Genomic DNA, 22,571 nt, shown 5'->3' with positions numbered 1-22,571 from the left:
TTATTCTCAAAGGTAATCAGATAATCAAAATTCCGTTGCACCCATGTATCGATCCCTTGATATATTGAGAAGCGAGCTTGTCACAGTATCGCTTTATCCAAATTAGAAAACTGTCAGATTATCTATCGTTTTTACAGTTGAAAATATAAAGCAGACCTTTGTGGCTTACAGTTCAAGTACACTATCATTACTTCTGCGAGGCAAATACAATTCTAAGGTGTTAAATACACGAATCATGTGAAGCCGTGCTTGATTTTTTTTATGAAATCTAATTATGCGATGAGTCGCGCTTACAGTTACACTATCATAATAATATTCTGTAGAATGTAACACTTGATTCGTTACGATGGTAAACTACTTATCCTTAGATGCAGGAAGTAATGACACTGATCCTTGGAGTGAACGACATTTAAATGTCAAAAACCGTCCCGGAATCGCTGATTGAAATCAATCGAACGTAAAAGAATAGTCGGATGCTATTAGTAGCAACATATTAAAGAATAAATATAATAACATCCGTGCACGCGTTAAAATACTTAGCATTAAATTCTAATAAGTTTACTGATATAACACACATTAAAAATTTTAATGCACATAATCACTGCTCTTTACTTCCTTTAAATTAATTTAAGTTATATCGAATATAAGTTTTATTTTATTTCATCACCTCGGATTGGTATGGGTAATTCAAAGTATTTGTGTAGCAATATGGTTTCAATATAACGTTATTATTTTAAATATCCTAATGTAACACGAAATATATATTATACAGTAGTATAGGTACGTGATGCAATTATATTTTCGCTCGGGTATAATGATTATTCCTACAGTTAAAAGTATATCATTTGGGAATACCGTTTTTAACATCGGTGAAAATAATGTACATAATCGGAGCAGCCGTTCTAATTTGCGAATGAAACAAAGAAAAAAAATAATATCTTGAACTTCACATATTAGTTCTTATAGAAAATAGATAAATATAGTTAATTTATATATTTTTGGTATCTATATAAATTATTGACAATTTATTAAATTGAAGTTAAGGGTAAATCTTTACTTATAATAAATTATATAATGATATATTAAACTTGACTGCCTCGGTGGCGTAGTTGTATTGCATGTCCGGTACAATAGCGCTCTGAGGTCCTGGGTTCGAATCCCGGGTCGGGCAAAGTGATATTTGGGTTTTTCTGCTCAGTATCAGCCCGGAGTCTGGAATTTGTGCCCGATATGGCGATAGGCTCGCCCCCTATCACATCATGGGACGGAACATACTTGGCGAAAAGTGGGTGCCCTAGTTGCGCCTCTGCATACCCCTTCGGGGATAAATGCGTGATGTTATGTATGTATGTATGTATATTAAACTTTAACGTTCCTTTAGACTGGATGTGAAAACTAACTGTACATTCTCTAAGACTTCCTGTTGCAGCCAAGGTTCAAATTGGAAATACCAATTAAGACGGCGTAGTTTTTTATGAAGGTTCTTAAAGAGTCAAGGGCTTTGACAGTAATTATTAAATTATACACAATGTTTTATGACTTAACATGCATTGAATCATTATCATCAAGGGTTGATTTGATTGGCGTTTTTTGCTTTTATTTATTTAAAGGTACATATACCTATACAGTCTTTATATACAGTATGTTTGTTTATATTTGTCGTGGTATATATTTGTTTGTCGTCGTAGTCATATCAACATTAGAAATTTTGTGGAAACTAGGAACCACAAGATAGAAAACGGGTAAATCGGACATCGTTCTAGTGAGTATTATAAAATGCGATATACATTATTTATAGGTATTTTTGTAAAGCTATAGCGCAGGAGTAAGAACTGGGTAGTAGGTACTTTATATTAATTGACCAAAATTACTATGTTCAGTAATATTTAAGTAACATTCGACGAATCTAGAAAAAAATATTGTTTAGCTGCGGGATAGTATACACAAAGATTATTCAGGTGAATGTCTTGGCTGTGCAGTTGTATTGCGGTACTACTATAGTGGTCAGGTTTCGAGTTCTCTACCCGAGTTGGGTTAAGTAATATTGGGTTATTCTATTGTATCAGCCCGCAGTCTGGAATTTATACTCTATATGGCGATAGACTCGCCCAAGGGGGCGACACATCATGGGACGGGATACACACGGTAGAAAGTGGCTGCACCAGTGCTCTGCCTACCCTTCGAGGATAACAAAGTGAGTGTGAAAATTCAGTTAGATGCATGTTAATGGCCTAATTAAAATCTCTGTGTTAATTTCGTTTTGAATTAAATATATATTTTTTTATCTATTATATCAAAAAAGTTCATGAATAATCATATAAATATTGAATACATAACATTGCCCTAATTTTTGAAACAATTAATATCCATTTGCAACTTAACCTTGACCTGACGGAAGCGGAAGCGCTGCCAAGGTCGCGGGGAAATGTATCACGGCTGATCATTCACCTAAAATGTCAAGATCTGATGTCGTTCCAGTTCACGTGTTAATCATCATGATTTATTGTAGCTGATGTAAGTTGTGTGACTTTCTTAATGGTCTGCCATTTATTTTATATACGATTGTTTAAATTACATGTTTATCGTGTTAATGTTAACAAGTTAACTTTAAAAAATTTATAAAGAAGTATATAGTACAAATTTAAATGCTGTAAAGCTGTATGTTATGTTTAAGTTTCAAAGGAATCTCTAACCTAGAATCTCCAACCTGCGTTGCGCGACATAAAATAAAGCCAACACGACGGTAGATGAATGATCGTGATTTGTCTTCATTCACCGGAGACTTGTACACGATGATACAAAAAATCATATAGCAACTAACATCCTTGTAGACGCTCATCACGAATCATCGGCTGTATGGTAAATCCACACAAGTAAAACCCTTGTGTCACACAAAACAACATAGAATTGTATGGATGAATGCGGACCGAGAGCATGATGTGTCGAGTGTATCCGTATAACATCCGTTTCGACTGACAGCGCTCGTGTTGAGGGTTACATCAAATGGATTGCAATTCAATGATTAATACGTAAAGATCAGGATGTTATTCGTACATTACAAATCGCGCATCATTGAGTAGACTATCATTAGATTGTGTGACTTATGACAGTAATTTCGGAAATTCTATGAAGGTTGACTTAATGGTGTTGACTGGAAGAGAATGCCTATGGCATTAAGTCCGCCTATTTACATTTGTATATTAAATAAATAAAACAGTCAAGTTGACCTAATGAAAGCTTAAACCTCAAGTGGAAAATATAATTCGTTCTTACCTGGATCAGAGAAGCCTGATTTTATTGTGATTAGTGATATCGCTAACGTTAGCAACAGTCTTCGGACTGGCACTATTTCGGCCATATTTAGTGGTTGAGATCTGAAACAATAGTAAATTCAATTATTCATATATTCAGTAAAACGGTTTCATTTGTTTTCTACGATTAATTTAGATTCTACAATCATTTGCTAGCGACTCTGACCGCATTAATGCACATTATAAGGATAAAAAGTGAGCCTATAAGCACTACGAGGTAATGTAATTTACTGTTAGTGAAAGAATTTTCAAAAGCGTGTATGTTTTCGAGTTTATCCTTTGCAAATTAATATACAAAAAATCAAATCTTTTCTCTGTATAATATTACTTTAGATTTATTTTATTTTATGTAACCTATTTTACACATAATTTTGAATCATCACTATATTTTTTTTTGAATATTATTATGACATCATATAAATAAGACCGCTATATTGCAAGCTAACGTGAGCTCTAGTAGGTAAGCAAAAGCTTTCGCAAAAAGTTGAATCAAGGACATGGTATCTAAAACAAAAAAAAAACGACAATTGATATGCGCAACTGTCTATTCAAATACTGACCTACATCTCTCATCTCATTAAATATGACTTGTCATTGATGTTCAAATCTGATACAGAAATGCCGGTTTTACAAGCGGTAAAATTATTCTGATGGTTAGAGGAAGGAATAAAAAGAATCCCGTTCCGGAATAGTTATTACTTATAAGCTTATATACCCGTATATAATATTAGGACTATATTATATATTTCTTATGTACATATTATACACATTCAATTCACACCTTTATTTTAACTACATGCAAATTTAAAAAAAATCCTAGAAATATAAATTGGAAATATTATAATCAAAAGACGTGTGCAAAATTTCACGTTATATTCCCATTTTCCAAGAGACGAAGATTGACAGACGACTGAGTATGCCATATGGCTTATACGTGTCTTTATTCATTCAGCCTTTTATGCTTATTTTTTGTCTCGTACAGAAAGACCGAAGCCAGATACCATCTATGTAGATAAGCGTGTAGGTTCGCATTCGAATTGCTAAACAACAAAGGCCATACTCGGCACTATTAAATAGGTATATCTGAATAGATAACGGTCTTTCACGTATAACACAGTCTGTTCGTCGGCTTTGACAAAGCAAATGGCAACAACTTTATATGTATTGATGTAGTAAATGAACTCCATTGATGCCTAAATTGTACAAATGCATCATACAGGGGAAGATTAGCATACTATACGCCTTTCAAAGCCTCTCTTTAATTAGCATGTCCGTAATTGAAAAAGGACCGATATGATCCCGTAGACAGAATAGAGTCCTCTGAATATAAAATTTTATAATAAATATGTTTATCCCAACCTGCCTAAACATGTCTCATTTATTTTACAGTTGCCATAATGGGCATGGGCCTCTAGTGTTATATATTGCTCTTTTTTATATGTATATTATACCAAGATAATATTGTACATACGAGTATAATGTATGAAGTTGGAAGAAATATCTACATTAAAAACTAATTCAGAGATAAGGAGGCCGTATAATCACACATCATTCCTTAGTTTAAGTGAAAAAAAAAAAATTCATTATTCTGAAAAATTAGACGTAAATAACATCGCGGTTTGAATAATTGGATAATTGTAGAAAATAAAAATAGAGAGCTATACATTTGGTATTTTAAGGTTATAAAATATATTGTGTGAAAGTTTTCCATCAATTCGATTGCTGCTTGATTAATCACGGGAGTCAACGACCTGACATACTAAAATTTATAAACACACAAACATTTTTAACAGTTCAGGATATTCACTGATAAATATTTTTAATTAATATATTTTAACAACACTTTTTGAATAATAAATGTAAAATTTTTAGGATTGGCGCCAAAAGACTATTTGTTTTTTTTCTTTTTTATTTTAACCGAATGAGCAAATGATTACAACCTATACAGCCCAGCTAGTATTTATTTAAAGGAGAAAATTTTCATAAAATATTTTTTTATGAATATTTAATGTAAATTTAATTTTATAACATTTTAAAACTTTGTCAGTAAATTAAATACCTTTGAATTGATTTCAAGTTGCAACTAATGCTCATTTTAAGAAATAAAATGAAATAATTTTAGAAACTTAAACCAGAATTTGCCACAAATATCTGATGTCGCACGCACATTAGTTCGCAAAGATTATTAGTATATTAGAATTATACTTTCGATTCTTATGACGCATATGTTTAAGTCACTTTCTGGCTGCATATTACATATTACTGTATAACAAAACCTTCTAATATACTGCATAGTAATTATAAATGCTTCATACATAAAAACAGGTAATTTAATTAAAGATTCTATAACTAATAACACATTATGTTTATTATTTTACAGTTGCCACGAGACAATTCATTAATATTATTAACGGGCGGATATTGGAACACGATAATATTAATATTTAAATTAATAACGTGACATATATTAAACGTGAAAATGATAAGGTTTGCGTTAATCACGCCATACCAGCCATCCGGTCTGTGAGCATAAATGTTTTTAAAACAGAGGATGGGTGTTAATTGTTGTCTAACAATCGATTTTCCTTATTATTCGAACGTTAAAGTGTAGCCAGTTTAATCTGCACTATCAATAGCCTAATTTGATTAAGAAGGTTATACTATCTACTTTAGCCTAATATGCCTCAATCAGTTTTTCATATTATGGTAATTTTATAGTGTAGCACGATATGTCTGTAGAATTAGGTTGATTCGGCCGAGGGCGTTTCAATGTTTCATTTATTAGCCCAGTGAAATTAGGTAAAAAAAGGGGTCAACCTCGGAATGAAAGATAATAAGCTGGAAATTGGTAAAAACCTTTGTTTTGTCGCCCTAAATATTGTCTCAAAAGTCACAAATGCTATTGTGTCCGCGTCTTAAGATATTGAAGGTCAAAGGTCACAAAAAACGATTTTTCGCGAATATCTCGGTTCCTATTGCTTAAATGATATTTTCACCTATCATCAAAGTTGTAGAGTATAAAATTCTCTACAAATCAACCGTTTTTGAGGTAGAGCGCGAAGAGTGCGCAGCGTATAGTCTATATGAGCTAATGCAGGGTCAAGCGTGAGTTTCGGTTATCAGTACGTTGTATAAAGTCAATTATTGACAATAAAATTATAATTATTAAGCAATGCCCATTATTTCTGTACTTATTATTAATTATGTATATGTAATTATTCATCAAATTAACAAAACTAAATAAACCCGTACAATTGTCAACACTTCCACCAACAAGTGTAGCAGCCCGTCAACATATCAATCATGTCTACTACCAGATTCAAACGTGGCTAGGGAAGAACTTAGAACCTCAAGAATGGGGCTGGAAGCCTGAAAATGAAATCCTGGAGCCCATAACAACGTTATTACCTCCAGCACCAGCCGAACTACTAAACACAATATTTTGCAATTGCAAAAATGGTTGTGGTTCCCGCTGTGGATGCAGAAAATCAGGGCTACTATGTTCTTTAGCTTGTGGCCAGTGCAATGGACAAGCTTGCCTCAACGCTCCACTATATCCGATGAAGAAAGCACATTCGATCCTGAAATTCTAGAAGGTTTGGAAATGAATATGACCGATAATGAGGATGATGACAATGAATTGAATATTTTAGAGCGACAACAAGAAGAATACGACGAAGAAGAAGATAACTAGCTTCCATTCGCAATTTCATTTGATTCACAAATTATTTTAATATTTAAACTCACATTTTAATAAATGTATAACATGCCATATTTAATGATAAATAAAGGTATATCTAAAATATATTTTTTTACTGTCTTTTTATTTTTAAAATATAATTAAAATAGATAATCCAGAATTAATAATATACTATAGTTGAATAATTAAATATAAATAATTAATAATAAGTACAGAAATAATGGGCATTGCTTAATAATTATAATTTTATTGTCAATAATTGACTTTATACAACGTACTGCTAACCGAAACTCACGCTTGACCCTGCATTAGCTCATATAGACTGTACGCTGCGCACTCTTCGCGCTCTACCTCAAAAACGGTTGATCGTATAAAAAAAAAGTTTAGACAAAAGTTGTAGAAAATTTTATACTCTACAACTTTGATGATAGGTGAAAATATCATTTTAGCAATAGGAACCGAGATATTCGCGAAAAATCGTTTTTTGTGACCTTTGACCTTCAATATCTTAAGACGCGGACACAATAGCATTTGTGACTTTTGAGACAATATTTAGAGCGACAAAACAAATGTTCTTACCAATTTCCAGCTTATTATCTTTCATTCCGAGGTGAAACCCCTAATATGACTGGGTTATATATTCGTCGTAAAATCTTTTACTGCTTGTCTTGTCTTTTATTGAACGTCCACGTAGTCAGCATTTTGTCATGTACCTACATTCCAGGAAAGATTTGGATTAATAGTACACTATCTCAAAAGGTGTTTAGTTGAAAGAAATATAGGTATGTATATATTTTAACGAAAATATTACTTCTTACTCTTATTCATATTATTATATAAATGCGATAGTATATGAACATTTTGGTAATTTAGATGTTTGTTAGGAGTAAACACAGAAACAGCTGAGCGGTTTTGGATCAATTCTGACACACGGTTAGACCATATTCTGGATTTTTTTTTTTTTATCTTTATTTAAGGAGCTTGGTCGTTATTTCACGACTATGTCGCTCCGTACGTCCACTTTTATCCATGCCTACTATTTTTTTATAAAATCAAAATATTTTTTTAATAAGCCTTTAGCCTCTTCCGATACTGGAATGGTCAAAAAGCTATTTATGCTGCCTACATTAAAGCTCAAAGTATGAGGCCCACTCCGCACACACTCCGACAAAACATGAATTAAGTCATCTCTTACTCCACAGTCAGAGCAGTTTGGGGAGTTTGACGCTTGCATAAGATGCTTAAACATATTTGTCGGAATATGCCCAGAGCAGAGCCTCATTACTGCCACTAGCTCTTGTCTTTATTCTGGATTAATATATAGATACCTCCTTTATTGACCAACATACTGTAAAGACAAAAATATGTTGTTTTATTGTGTCTACGTAAGGAAATTCACTTTAATACCTACTAGCGTGATCTAGAAACTCTTTTATAAAAACACGCTGTTACTCTGACCTTTATTTGTTTGGATGTTTTTTGTTTTAGTTAGTGTCGTTGAGCTTTTAAAATTCTGGCTATGTGGTTAGGTCTTTGTGCATAATACTCATACATGTTAAAAGGTAGTGTTTGTTTTATAATTTAAAGTATAAAATAGAGACTTTTGGATTTAAAATATAGCGTATTACTAAATTTATTATTAAGTATGATTTATTGCTATCAAAAAAAATTATGACGGGATAAAAAATATTATTAAAATTAAAGCACATATTTGAATGTGCCTTTGTTCTTCGTAAAATCTAGAATAATTAATTATATACGTAAATTATAAAACAAAGTTCGCCCGTCGTGTGTGTCTGAATACGATAAACTCAAAAACTACCGAACAGATTTGGATAAACTTTTCACCACGACTCTGATTCTTGTTTAGTTAATAAATTACAAGAATATATCTACGATTTTTAATAAACATAGGGTTTAATACTTACATAAGTCCTGTGTAACTCAAATCAACCTAAACCAAATTTATCAAAGTATATCTGTTGTACGAAATAATTTTATAACAATATCCATCGGTTTTATATAGGTATGTCCACAAATACCTATACATTATACTATTTGAAACAAAAGATTAAAAATTTTCCCTGTACATAACTATCTTATTAGATTTTATAACGACAATCGCAAATACTGAATGCGAGTAGGTCCGTCGAGATGCCTGGCCTACATTGTACATTCGTATTGTGCAATACGAGATTCACTCACATAGCCACCCAGCGTGGACATGGCGCTGTTGTAGCTACAATAAATACATATCACTTTAAATTTATACAATTATTTATACATCTAATGAAACAGCAGAACTTGATGTGCCAGATATTAGAAGAAAGATAATAAAAAGACGGGGCGACTAAGAGTAATAGAACTGAAATCAACGATTTTTAATATTTTTTCTGGTTGTTTGTTAGTGCACATCTGCCAACAGAACAGATTTGTATATAGTTATGTGGTCGATAGAATATAATTGTCACTGCTGTAACGAAACTAATGGAAGAAGTGGCCTGGACATGTCGCTCGGAACGATAGATCGTAGTACAAACAGCTTCAGTGGAAGCTATGGAGAAAAAGTGACCGCCAGGAAGACTACAAATGCGCTGGAAACACGAGGTGAAGAACATCGTTGGATTGAACTGAATGAAAATAGCTTAATGCCGTAACGAATGGGATATGTTAAAGGAGGCTTACATCGAAGTTGTTGAAAAAGGTTTGTAAAGAAGAAAAGTATAATTGGGAACAAAATAGGTATCTTTCATCAAAATTAGATATCAGAAATAAAACTATCATTTTTACCTGTTTGCAATTTACTTTCAAACTTTTTCGGTTCAGGTAGGGTTCGTGTCAGGCCAGACGAAGTTGTGAACAAATAAAACAAATAAACAATAGAAACAAATCACCATCATCAATAAATTACATTTACTTTGTCATTAATCACTGTTTTAACTAAGAAGTATTAATAAGTCACTTTCCACGATGTCGAATAATTTGAGAGATAAAAAGATAAATCACTGATTATAAATAATTTATAGTCTCTGAATGATTAAGATAATTAAATATTATTGCATATTTTGATGTTACTAAACTTATCGCATTGAAAATTCGATATACTACTTTATATGCCAATCATCATCATCATTATAAAGCCGTAGCCCTTTACCAATCTCCTAATACAGGATATTATGTCAAATTTCAACGAAATCAGCTCAATCGTTACTGCATTCCCTAAATATGTACATACATAAAATACACAGTATCGAAAGTTATGTGCACGAATTTTCGATTCAATTATATTGGGAAGACTCTTCGATAGAATATTAAGCAAGATGAAAACAAATTATAATTTTTGTTGTTGTTTTCAACAGATATAAGGATTCGAAATAAACTGCAGAGTATTTTAATCGTCGCCAAAATGCGAACGTTTTTATCGCAATGATCAGTTTCGATAGTCTACGTTAAATATTCGAATCTACAAGAATGCAAATTTGTGTGTCGTGCTAAAAATATCGGTCAATTCTTTGTAATTCGTATAGTATTAAAACAGGTTTTATTTAATTGCCATTGTTGGATATATGTTATGCTAATTTGTAGGTCTACATGCGTATGTGACATGTGAGTTAGAATATTGTTGATTTAAGAACCTGATATAGGAACTTAATACCTTTTACAATAAGAACATTTTAACCGCCGACACAAAAAGATGGGTTATAAATTAATTTTAAAAATCTGTGTATACCTCGTTAAAATTTTTGGAGTTCACCTACAGAACTACTGATATCTCCAGAGTTCTCATATTTTAATACCCTGAAAGAACCTAATTTTGTAGACTTTATTGGTCTTAAGATTCAGATTTTACATTTAAAAATAAGTGTATTGTGCTATTTTTCCTACAATTGTATTCTGCGCTATACTGTACTTTTATTGCTATTGCAAACAATGTGTAATAACTACTTTTCGTACGATCTGGTTATAAACTAAATCTGACAATGAGTAGCTACTTACCTATGTAACCATATCGCATTCTCACCGCCAAAATGAAAATCTTATATTAGACAGCCTCGAGGGTTTTGTTTCGAAAACCATTTACACTTAATTATCGAAGAAATTATTGCTCTTGTTCGTACCATACAATTATATATTTTACGTTTAATTTACGATCAAATAACTTACGATAAGCGCATTAATTATGTTATAAAATAATTGGTGTGTACAATTGTGATTGGGCATATTTGGGCGAGTGATTTCCATTGGTAAACTTCCCCGATTTACCAATATGCCTTCTGGCAAAGCTCACGGGAAAGCGTTTAAATATATTAAGTTTAGTTTGAAATATGACATTGATTGACTATTCACAAAATACAAAACGTGACTACTTATAAAAACCAGAACCAATGATTGAGGCGTAATTTCATTGTTTAATTAATTGTGTTATCAGTTAATTGATTCGTATGTGTAAAAATATGAATGTAATAATGAGTAAAACTACAAAAAAACTGGTACTTAATCGACATTACAGAGATATATTAAAATATTAGCGGGCTTGGCAGACATTGTTCTGCCATTGAATGCCTTTTACGCAGACCGCATTTAATGTACTTAAACTATTGAAGTTAAACTAATTTTTCGGATTCTATCGCGGTTTTTTGTTTTTTATTTTTCTCCCGACGTTTCGAAGACTTTGCAGCCTTCATGGTCACGGTACTTAAACTACCTTTTACATAACCAAATATACATATTCACAAAAATTATATTTAAATAGTTTAGATAGTTTCGGAGATTAGCGTGTACGAAAAAAATATTATGATACAAAAATATCGTTAAAATTTCTAGTTTTTGCATATTTCCTAGTCGACTTTCCAAAATTACTCTTTTAAAAAGTTTTACCTAAAAAATTACAGACATAACAAAAATAAATCTGCCAAATAAAACAAGCCTTCTAAACTAAAGCTTATAGTACATACATGCGGCAATTATTTTTTTATTTATACAGATCATTCATTTAATGTTCATTGTCTGCACTTAGCCGAGAAGATGAACTATGATCGTTTGCCAATGCGCAGAATCCATCCAATCTTAAATGTCGCTATAATTTAATATGAGCATAGTTAAAATATTTGTTTAATTATTAATTATTACGATACGATCAAATTTGTTAACCAGTTTCTCGTTAAGTTTGAGCAATTGGCTTTATAGTCAAAGCACGTGTAGTATGGAATTACCTACTCAGTTTATTTTATAAATGAAAAGTGCAAAATATTTTAGAAATTAGTATTTTTACGTTCCCATGTTTATTTAGTTTTAGTGAACTAGTTTGTATGAACATATTCTATTTTGTTTATTACAAATATTATTTATTATCACAATAAGTCGACAGCGAACCTATGTATGAAGTTTTACCTACATATCGAGGTTGGCAGTTTTACTTTTCCTAAGCGAATATACCTTAAAACAAACTATATATACTAATAGAAAAGAAGATATTCCATCAATTTATACGATTACATCAAAACAAAAATCACATATTTATAAAATTCGGAAGCAAGTGTATATGTTTTGTAACGTTCATGATTAAAAGTTGTCACGAAATGGAATAGACGCCTCTTGAACGCAATACGTCTCCCTGAAAGTACTGAAATAACAATAAAACATGAATTTATTCCGGATCATGAAATACGGGATAATAATTCCTCAGTTGATCAACAGATCATAAATCTCGTGATCTACGCTGTGTTTAGTGACATAACTGTATTGCATTATTGTTAATGCGACACGACGCCTGTATTGCAAGTATTATAGAGGTCATTGGCAGGATGTCAATATGCATCCTCAACCCAGACACCAATATCTTACATCTTTATGAACAAAATGAAAAATGGTAGGCAACTTATCTAACATATGGATAAAACGAATTGCATATTTTAGAATTTATTAAATTCGAAAAAATTTATGTAGCTGCTCTATACATAACTGTCACGATACTCAAGACATGAAGTATTACTTTTAATACTCATATATAAATGTTTTTATACATTCATAAAAACTACAATATCGAAACGATAAAACATTTGGACATATCCTTGATCAAGTTTATTGCAAACTTCTACACCCAAAATATCCAGCAAAAAATATACACAACCTTCATAAAACCCTGCATCTATCGGTACCTGATGCAGATTTAAAGTTACCTAACAACGCGATACATCCTGCATAGTAAGTAATGATTCATGGGGGTCTGATACCTTTGTCTTTCACGGGTCTCACGTAGTCTTTCGAAGTATTTGGACTGCGATGAGCTCACGTGGGAAATACGCGATCGATTTAAAAAAAAAAAAAGTTTGCTTTGATAACTAGTGTTAATACTATTGAAATTACAGTGCATGTTAATAGTCGTTGTATTGTTTACAAATTGACGGAAGATTGTTTAAGCTTTAAACTACATATATCTAGACTACGAAATAACATGCAACCGTATGTTATATAATATATATATATATATATGCAGTTATGTTCTATAATTTTTATTTAATTAATAATTCAGTAATCATCGGTAAAATTCAGTAATATGATTATGGTGTTCACGATACACCCACACAGCGTATGTTATTTGGAATAACCATATTAGTTTAGTTGCCAAAGTAACATTGGTTGTTATTCCAATTTATGATAATAGGTTTACGATCAAATATTAGATAAAATTAAGGAGTGTAAAGCAAAAACTCAAGTAACAATGATATGCTAAGTCGAAAGTACCCATAAAATTTTAAATAAATGGATTGAGCTGTATCAAATCAGCTGATCCATTAGTGGCATGCTGTAGACCGGTTCGTGCTTAAATATTCATCTAATATTAAGTAATATTTCTACCAAATAGTGGATAAACTATTTATGAACTTGTTCAGAAGTAATTTTACTACACTAAAATGTTCAAATGTCCTCATGTACAAATATCGGTCAGGAGGAATCTTATTGCACTAATCTTAAAGTTACTTAAATTTTTCGACTTCTCCAAACAGTATTAAAATTTAGAATCACATGTGATGGTCAGTGGCTGGTGGTGCACGTCCTTGCGTTCACCACTATTTCACACACCTTATCAGAATGTCATCGTCTAACACCGAATGGACCACGGCTAGTAGAAAGGCAATCTAACTTACCTCTAATTGCGATAAGACATCACCCCGGCGTTTTGAAGACGTACGTTTGAACTCGATAGCCACACTCCGGTATTGTTAAAACACGTATCGTCGCACGGAAACTGTTTACGAAGCGAAAGCGGTAAGGCGGTAGGTAGAATACGGAAGTACGATGTCGCGACGAGTCAGCGAAGTGGTCGGCGGTGGACTCGCGCGCAGCTGCCTGAGGACTCACGGCGACTATCGTTTCACCAGCGGAGGTGTCGCTAGGAGAAAGTGTCGGCCGTGGTGCGCCGGCGTCGGTTGGTGGAAGACCGTGTGGGGGGGACGTGACGTCGCTCGCAAAACTAACAGATACCTGAGCATCAGCAAAGATTGCTTCATCGGTCGCTGCGAATCATCCGCGCCAACGAATTTTGAATGGTATTTATTTTGAGATTATTTTTGCAGACACCAATCTTTGGAGATTCAGAAATTATTTTTTTTTCCATTAAATTTCCCTCGATAGAAATTTTTACATATTTATTCAAAAGATATCTTTTTATTTAAAATAAGATTTTTCAAAATAAATATAAACATTTTATGAATTTACATTATACATTTACTTACAAACTAACAGTAACCCGCAATATAGAATACTATTTACACTAAGTAAAAAAATAGAATAACAATCAATATAAATGTTTCTTTAGAAACATCTGTGTATCATACATCAGGTCTTCATCAAAGTTATTTGTCGTTGGGTCTCGCGTCGACTATTGTTTTTTCATGTGAACTTGGTTGTAGCTACAAATGAATACGAATGACGACGTAGAGCTCGACAACACCAATAATTTAACCAATTAGACCCCGTTCCCACGGAACTACTCATATCCCTTGAGACGCGATTATAAAACTCATAGACAAAGATCAAGCTCCCAATTAGTTTATAATAAAGGATGAAGGAAGTCAGTATGAGATAAGTAAATGAAGTCTTACTTTTGCTTACGTATTACATAATATGTCATGTAATACGTTTAAATTAAATATAAGAAGTTTAGAAGTAGTTACTGCATTCAATGTTTATTATACTGTATGTTTTATGTCCAACTCTTTGTATCTAGATACTCATAAAATTGTACATAGAACTATTTCGTAAGGCGATCGTTACGTTTCTCTGTTGACATATCATCGGAATCATTAAAAATATTTATGACTATAGTAAGCTTAAACTAACAAAGACAAAGCACGGGAGCAAGCTGCGTTTTACATTCTCGATGACAAGTCAGACATTCGCCACTGCTGGGGCGTAACCAGATGTTCGGAGTACAAATGATTTTTTATGCATATTTTCAGATATTGACTCCGCATTGAATTTGTATAATATTATGAATTTTATAATATTTAGCTTTTAGTCTAAAATGTATCCTACATTACAGTTATCTTAATTATAATAATATTATGGGTAATTGGATCAAATAGTCCAAACTACAAATTATGTCATAGGATCTCAATCGCCAATTCAAAAAGCTCCACATTATACTTATGTATAATGTAACGTAGTGTACAAAATATGTAATTGCATTCCGATCTTTTTCTATTTAAGCAGAGATTTTGCCATTTTTCACCCCAAAATGTACGCTACTTTATAAAAAACTGCATTAAAAGTAGCGGTTGTAAAAGTAAAAATGTGTTACACTCCAATGATCTGATAAATGTTATCAGAATTATTTAATATTATGCCATTCTCAAAAATAAACACTAAAAACTTCAGTACCAAAAGAATCATAACTTTTCATTATTATTTTGTTCTAAATACATTCCTGTTGCATTTGGAGCCATCTGTTTATACAATTATCGGTTAAGAGCCGAGTCAGTGGCGCGCGCTGTTCTTCCTAAATGACTCCTTCATGACATCCATCGGGGTACTTATTAGTGGTCCGACAGGCGTCTCGGGATTAGTACACATCCCGCTATACATCGGAACAATAGCGTACTAAACAAAATAAGTCTTAAGTGTGTTGTGATTTATAAATTAATATTTGATGGAGAACTTCTTAAATTATCAGTGCACAGAAGAAACCTGGGATAAGGGTATATTTACACCTTATCAGAACGGTGCTGGAGTGGTGTCAGCGGTGAAGCAGAGATGCCAAGCCAATGCGAGAGAAAGGGACAGGACGCAAAAGTTAGTACTGATATTTCTTTACGAATTTATAAATCACATATTACACATATCTCTGTTTAGAGGATTTTCAATCTGTACGTTGTCTTTTAAGACAGTTTCAGTAGCTTTAATAGGACTATTAAAAATTTAATACAGAATTTGCTATGACTTACCCATTCTTGTTCTGGCGTATATGACTTGTGGATTATGAACTGTGTCGCTCTAAGTTCGATTCTCAAGTTGAGCTAAGTTTTTATGACGTACCTACCTATGGATATAAGTGTATTGCCTAGGATGATAATCGTGTAGTTTATTATTGGTTTCGTTCGCTATTTACTATATCAATCTTATTTATCTGCTAGTTTCTTTGGTAAATATATCAATGACTGTTATTTCCAATAAACGAATAAATAGAATTGTTATCAAAATACTGTTTTTATTTCCAAGCAGTGTCAACACGGCTTTCAACACTCTTCGGTTACTGATTCCCACCGAGCCACCGGACAGGAAACTCAGTAAGATAGAAATATTGCGGCTCGCTGGCAGCTACATCACGCATCTCGACAACCAACTCTTTACTGGTACGTACCGCATTATAATTTATAGTTGGTCATTAATGGCTGATGACATTTTAGCTACAATATACTAATCAGCAATAATGTAGTGTTTAATTAATTGTACTTTTACCATCGATATTGGCGGAATGTCGTCAATTTTGATAATATTTATTAAAGCTAAGCTTTTAATACGGTGCAATTTATAGACTAAAATTCATTCGATGATTTAGGAAAACGAACCAAAGGCTAGCGGACTGTTATTGAAACGCTTTTTGCCAACTGATGATTGATGAATTTGATCTTCATTTACTGGCCTTTGACATAAACCTCAAAACTTAAATACACGATTAAACATCTCTACACACAAAGCCGTGGTTTATCGTGCTTTCCCAGGCCAGATGTTCTGAGCTAGCGATTACTCAAGCAAAGGTTAACCGCAGTGAACGTTGCCTAACCGCAATCGCACTATGCCGTGTAGCGCAGTTACAAATCTATTTGTTTACTAGCAAACTTGCGATTTGTTGCCGCAGACTCATCGCTGTGATACATTTGTACTCGAGGCGCAAATTAAATAATCTTGCGTAAGGCATTAAGCATTATAAAATTTATAACAGAGTTTATTTTTGCTCAATATAAGAACTAAATATAGATATAAGCATGCACTAAATCTAAAGCGTTCTATTCTGGTTCGTACGTGTAAAATTCTATAAAATTTAAAAGATTGTTCCTTGTATAGCGCATCATGTAGTTACTTAATCTACTTATTTACCTAATTTAAGAAAATGCCGTAGAAATCATTTTGTTGAAGTTCTTTACTGGAAAGGTTTTCACTTAGTTTAGGTTGGATATTACAAAATTAGTTATTACAACCAGACAGACTTTCTTAGAAGTTCGGACTAAGAAATGAAGAAGCACTCGTCTCTGTCAGAATCTCAATATAAAAACTAGTCACTTATCTCGAAGACCCACACGAATGTCTGGGATCTTCAGCACCTTTCTACAGCCAAGTAGTCCTGCATATTAGGTACGTTATAATTTTTCTTGATATATTTCAACTTAAATCTTGATAATATTGATGTGTGTCATGTGTATTCCTCGCAGGCGACGTGGATCAACCCTGTCTTCAGAAGAATGATGGCGACAACAAAAATAATTCCCTATGCACGTTTTGCTGGTCGTCGTTGAAAAAAGAAGTAAGTTAGTAAATTTCACTTAGCAAACTATTTTAATTATTAATTTATCAGTTTGTCACTTTAATGATCGCAATCACATGAATAACTATAACAATTTCGCAAAGTTTTGCAGAATAGATTCCGGCTTTAGTTGCTTGCCCCGCCCTATATAGATAGCTTTTGTTCATGGTCAATAAATATAACTAAACCTACTTTAGATTTATAATGTAAAAGAAGTCTAAGTATTACTTTTATAAACGATCTTGGACAATATCACTAATTTATATGTTGTAGTTAATATATACTTAATTTTTCTTTATTAGTAAAATATTTTCTATAATTATATAAATAGTAGATACGTATTTTAATACTATGTTTATTTTTCAGAAAAACGCGCCGCCGCCTGACAAAAATTACTACAAAATGACATATTAATAACAATGTTCTACGTCAAGTTCAACTAGTCCAACCTTTAGTTAGCATTTGTAAATGTAAGCATAATATTAAATTTCTATATTATATCTATGTACTTACCTAATTTAATAAAATTTACTTACCCAATCAATTACTGAAATATTTGTCGTTTATTTACAAAAGGTGACTTACACTGAGCCACATAAGTTTTACAAATCCGAAATTGAAAATCGCCTCTAAACTTTTGTGTCCTTAGCAAAAAAAGTTTTTCTATCGCTAATATAAACTAGAACTTATTTATTTATTTAAACTCTTTATTGTACATCAAGTCTTATGGAAAGTAAATATATAGGATTTACTTTATTTTAGATATAGAAAAAATAACATTTCGATAGAAATTGACGTGTCGAAGCAATCATGGAATATGGACTTTGTTCATCTACTTTAATGGTCGACTGTACCTATAAAGCACAAATATTTAAACTATACTAACTGAATTGTTTAATAAACTATATTTAAGTACCCTACACTTTAATACCTACGTATAAGCTTTAATAAGCTGTCGGTGAAAAAACGTCCTAAGGATCGATTTTTTTAACGAGTTGTTTGATTAGTCGCACTAGAAATGGTTTATTTCCTACCTAATAAAAAAAAAACATGTGTCACAAGTTTTGCATACTACTAACTCATTATTGCTCTTTTGGTGTCATAAAAATATATTTCTTACCGTTTTTGAAACTGTTGTAAACTCACTGCATTATCGTGTATTTTTTTTTAATAGGAGTATTTTTATGCGGACACGGCAAAGTGACCTGGGGCCTTATTCTCTATCCCGCACGTTATTTTGACAGTGCGTAACAAGCACGTAACACAACGCATCATGTTTAGGACTATAGAAATTTGGCTTACCGAATACCATTCCACGCACATTTCTCGAAGATAACATGACACGGCCGCGTTACGCGTTTACACTATCATACAGAATAAGGGCCCAGATGTTAAGTAAAGATCTAGATGGAGTATCGACTGATAAGTAAAGTTTATCCCTTCCCCAATCGCCACCATTCTGTCGATCCATTTAACTGCAGAGCAGTTTCATCAGGGTATTTTCATCTTCTTTAAAGACATAGTAATATCGGTACGTAATGTCCGCAGGTTCAAATCCCAAGGGCACACACCTCTGACTTTTCTAAAAAATCACGTGTGTATTCTTTGTGAATTTATCGTTCGCTTTAACGGTGAAGGAAAACATCGTGAGGAAACCTGCACATCCGAGAAGTTCTCTATAGGAATTTCGAAGGTGTGTGAAGTCTACCAATCCGCACTAGGCCAGCGTGGTGGACTAAGGCCTAATCCCTCTCAGTAGAAGAGGAGGCCCGTGCTCAGCAGTGGGCAAGTATATAATACAGGGCTGATATTATTATTATTATTAATACCGAGGGCGCCACCTTGGCACGATAAACATCAACTCCGTTAAAATAACAAAAATAAAATCTAATAAGTGACTTTTGACCAATACTTTATAAAAGTGTATAAATACATAGTGCTTAGTGAACTGGTGAAGATAAAGTACAGTGGAAACACTAGCATAAAACTCGTAAAAACTTTATCCAAACGTAGTGCAAACCACATACTAAACTTTGAACTTTACGGTTTTCTGAGTGCTTTTTGCGTTTTTTTAAGACCCAGCATCCCAAGCCGGAATACTTTCATGTGTGCAATAGTGAAAATAACAGATCGAAGTGAAGAATATAAGGAGTGCAAATTATCATAACCTAAATCGTTGATTTGCAAATCATCCTCCACCAAAATAGCGCACTAATTGCCTACATAACGCCATCTATTAGAACAAGGGCACACTATTACGCCACAACCATTGTGACACAAACATCGATATCTAGAGGCGATCCACGGCTATCAATATCAATGAACCAACTAAGTAATACACAAGCGCACCACTAGAGGGCACCACCTGTACTAAAAATCTACACTATCAAGGAGCTAACTAAGTATTACACAGGCGCACCGCGAGAGGACATCACCTGTACCAAAACAAACCATAATGATGGAAGAAGTTTTAAACACGCTAAAATCAATAAAAATAGAGCTAGACGAACAAAGAATTGAAATTAGAGAAACTGGAAAAAATGTTACGGATCATGTCACACAGAATATTAGCAGTATTTTCGAGGAGAAATTTTTGGCCTGGGAAGGAAAACTTAGAGAAATGAAAGACATAGTGGAAAGTCAAGGAAAACAAATCTACTATCTGGAAAAACAAGCAAGAGTAAGAAATTTGGTCTTTTTCGGTATCGAGGAAAACGAAACATCATATGAAAGTTTGGAAAGGAACATAATTAAATGGATTGAACAATATTTGTCTACTAAACTTACCTACAACGACATCCAAGAGGTAAAAAGACTTGGAAAGAAAGGAGAGAGACCACGCCCAACTGTAGTAACTTTCACAACCCTAGGAATAAAAATTAGAATATTTAAACAAAAAGGAGCGTTGAAGGACACTCAGTACTACATAAAAGAAGATTACCCTAAACATATACTTGAAAAAAGAAAGGAACTGCAGGAGCAACTGAAAGTAGAGAGAGAAAAAGGAAATACAGCTATACTCAAGTATGATAAACTGATTGTTTTGAAACACCAAAGTAAAAGAAAATTCCCTTCATCACCAGACACCATCACGCCTACTAAACCGGACAAGCATATTCAAGCTAGTAAAAAAAATAAGACACAACAGTCTAGCAAAACAGTCACTAGGTCAAACAGTATTTCAGAAGGAGTCATAAAACCTAGCATGCTCAACTACTTAGTCAATAACAATGTTAAACCTAACCAAAATAACAACAACAAAGAAAGTAAAAGTGAGAACATGTAGCAATTACGCCCCTCCTACCACACAGATGCCAAAATTGAACAAATAAACAAACAGAAACATAGGAAAAACAATCTTCCAATCCGGTTGGTCACCGTGGAAGAATATGACCAAAACCCTCCAATGAATACACGAACAGAGAAAAATAATACCCAACAGGATTACCAACTAAAGATAGCAACATACAACGTCCGTACTCTTTCATCGTATGATCGCTTGCTCGAACTTGAAGAGGCTATAAGAAATATAAAATATGATATAATTGGAATATCGGAAATGAGAAGACACGGAAACAAAATAGAAGAATACAATAACTTTATAATGTGCTACATAGGACAAACCCCTGGCAAATACGGGGTCGGTTTTATAATAAATAAGTCCCTCAAAAATAACATAATAAGTTTCAATGGTATAACAGAGCGAGTCGCAACACTACATATAAATTTGCAGGGTCACAAAATATCCCTCATACAAGTTTACGCACCAACGGAATCAGCAAGCGAATTTGATATTGATGAATTTTACAATACAATCGAGAAAGTCGTGTATACATCACACAAAACTACAATAATAATGGGAGATTTTAACGCTAAGATTGGAACTCCCAAAGCAGAAGAATATTTAATTACAAAACAGCATGGATATGGCGAAAGAAACGAAAGGGGACAGAGACTGGTAGACTTTGCGCTCCAACATAAACTCACTATAATAAACACATGTTTTAAGAAAAACCCAAAGCAAAGATGGACCTGGCGATCCCCTAACGGACAATACAAAAACGAAATCGATTATATTCTGTCAAACCAACCTGAAATATTCCAAAACATCGAGACTTTGAACTTGAACTACAACTCGGACCATAGAATAATTAGATCAACAATAACACTTAACAAACGAAAATTATCTAGAGCAAAATTTACAAATAGTCAAATTAGCCAACTTAAGAGTGAAGAAGAAATAAACAAGTATAATGAAAGCCTTATATCACAGTTCGCTGCTACCCCAACTTCCTGGAAAACCAGCTCGATACAATATTGTTACGATAAGATAGAAAAGGCCATAATTTTCAGTTTAAAACAAGCCCGCATAAAGAGAGAAGAAAAGAAACAACATAAAATACTTTCGGCAAGTACAGTAAGGCTACTACAGAGAAGAAAAGAATTACAAATAACTAAAAACAAATCACGAAGCGAGAAAAATGAACTCTCCGCTCTATATAAAGTAGTCAACAAATACGTAAAAGCAGATTACGCA

The 22,571-nt window shown here is 33.0% G+C and overlaps 3 protein-coding genes across 6 annotated transcripts in view; 2 read left to right on the top strand and 1 right to left on the bottom strand.

The window, feature by feature from the left end:
• LOC115447638 (dual oxidase) overlaps positions 1-14,394 on the bottom strand; it is a 50,911-nt gene extending 36,517 nt beyond the window's left edge. Inside the window, exons 1-2 of the mRNA XM_030174802.2 lie at positions 14,160-14,394; positions 3,274-3,374 (exon numbers count right to left, since the gene is read on the bottom strand). Coding sequence (XP_030030662.1) covers positions 3,274-3,358 — 85 coding nt within the window. The 5' untranslated portion in view covers positions 3,359-3,374; positions 14,160-14,394. The remainder of the gene's footprint in view (positions 1-3,273; positions 3,375-14,159) is intronic.
• Positions 14,395-14,438: 44 nt separating this feature from the next.
• On the top strand, positions 14,439-18,587 carry LOC115447640 (transcription factor 15). Of its 4 annotated transcripts, none has more exons than XM_037438593.1 (5): positions 14,439-14,561; positions 16,187-16,305; positions 16,735-16,865; positions 17,943-18,034; positions 18,401-18,587. In XM_037438593.1, exons 1-5 carry the CDS (start codon positions 14,559-14,561, stop codon positions 18,446-18,448), a joined length of 393 nt encoding a protein of 130 aa, XP_037294490.1. In that variant the 5' UTR covers positions 14,439-14,558; the 3' UTR covers positions 18,449-18,587. The 4 variants fall into 4 exon arrangements, with proteins under 4 accessions (XP_037294490.1, XP_030030669.1, XP_030030667.1 ...); XM_030174809.2 differs by having other exon boundaries at positions 16,732-16,865; XM_030174807.2 differs by lacking the exon at positions 14,439-14,561 and having other exon boundaries at positions 16,005-16,305.
• A 1,261-nt stretch (positions 18,588-19,848) lies between these two features.
• Positions 19,849-22,141, top strand: LOC115447650. Its single transcript, XM_030174818.2, has one exon. It carries the CDS (start codon positions 20,490-20,492, stop codon positions 21,318-21,320), a length of 831 nt encoding a protein of 276 aa, XP_030030678.1. The 5' UTR covers positions 19,849-20,489; the 3' UTR covers positions 21,321-22,141.
• Positions 22,142-22,571: the final 430 nt, after the last annotated feature.

Source organism: Manduca sexta, chromosome 14 (genome assembly GCF_014839805.1).
Source record: "Manduca sexta isolate Smith_Timp_Sample1 chromosome 14, JHU_Msex_v1.0, whole genome shotgun sequence".
Taxonomy (NCBI): Eukaryota; Metazoa; Arthropoda; class Insecta; order Lepidoptera; family Sphingidae; genus Manduca; species Manduca sexta.
Note: the sequence above shows the minus strand (reverse complement) of the source record. Positions and strands in the feature narration are given on the sequence as shown.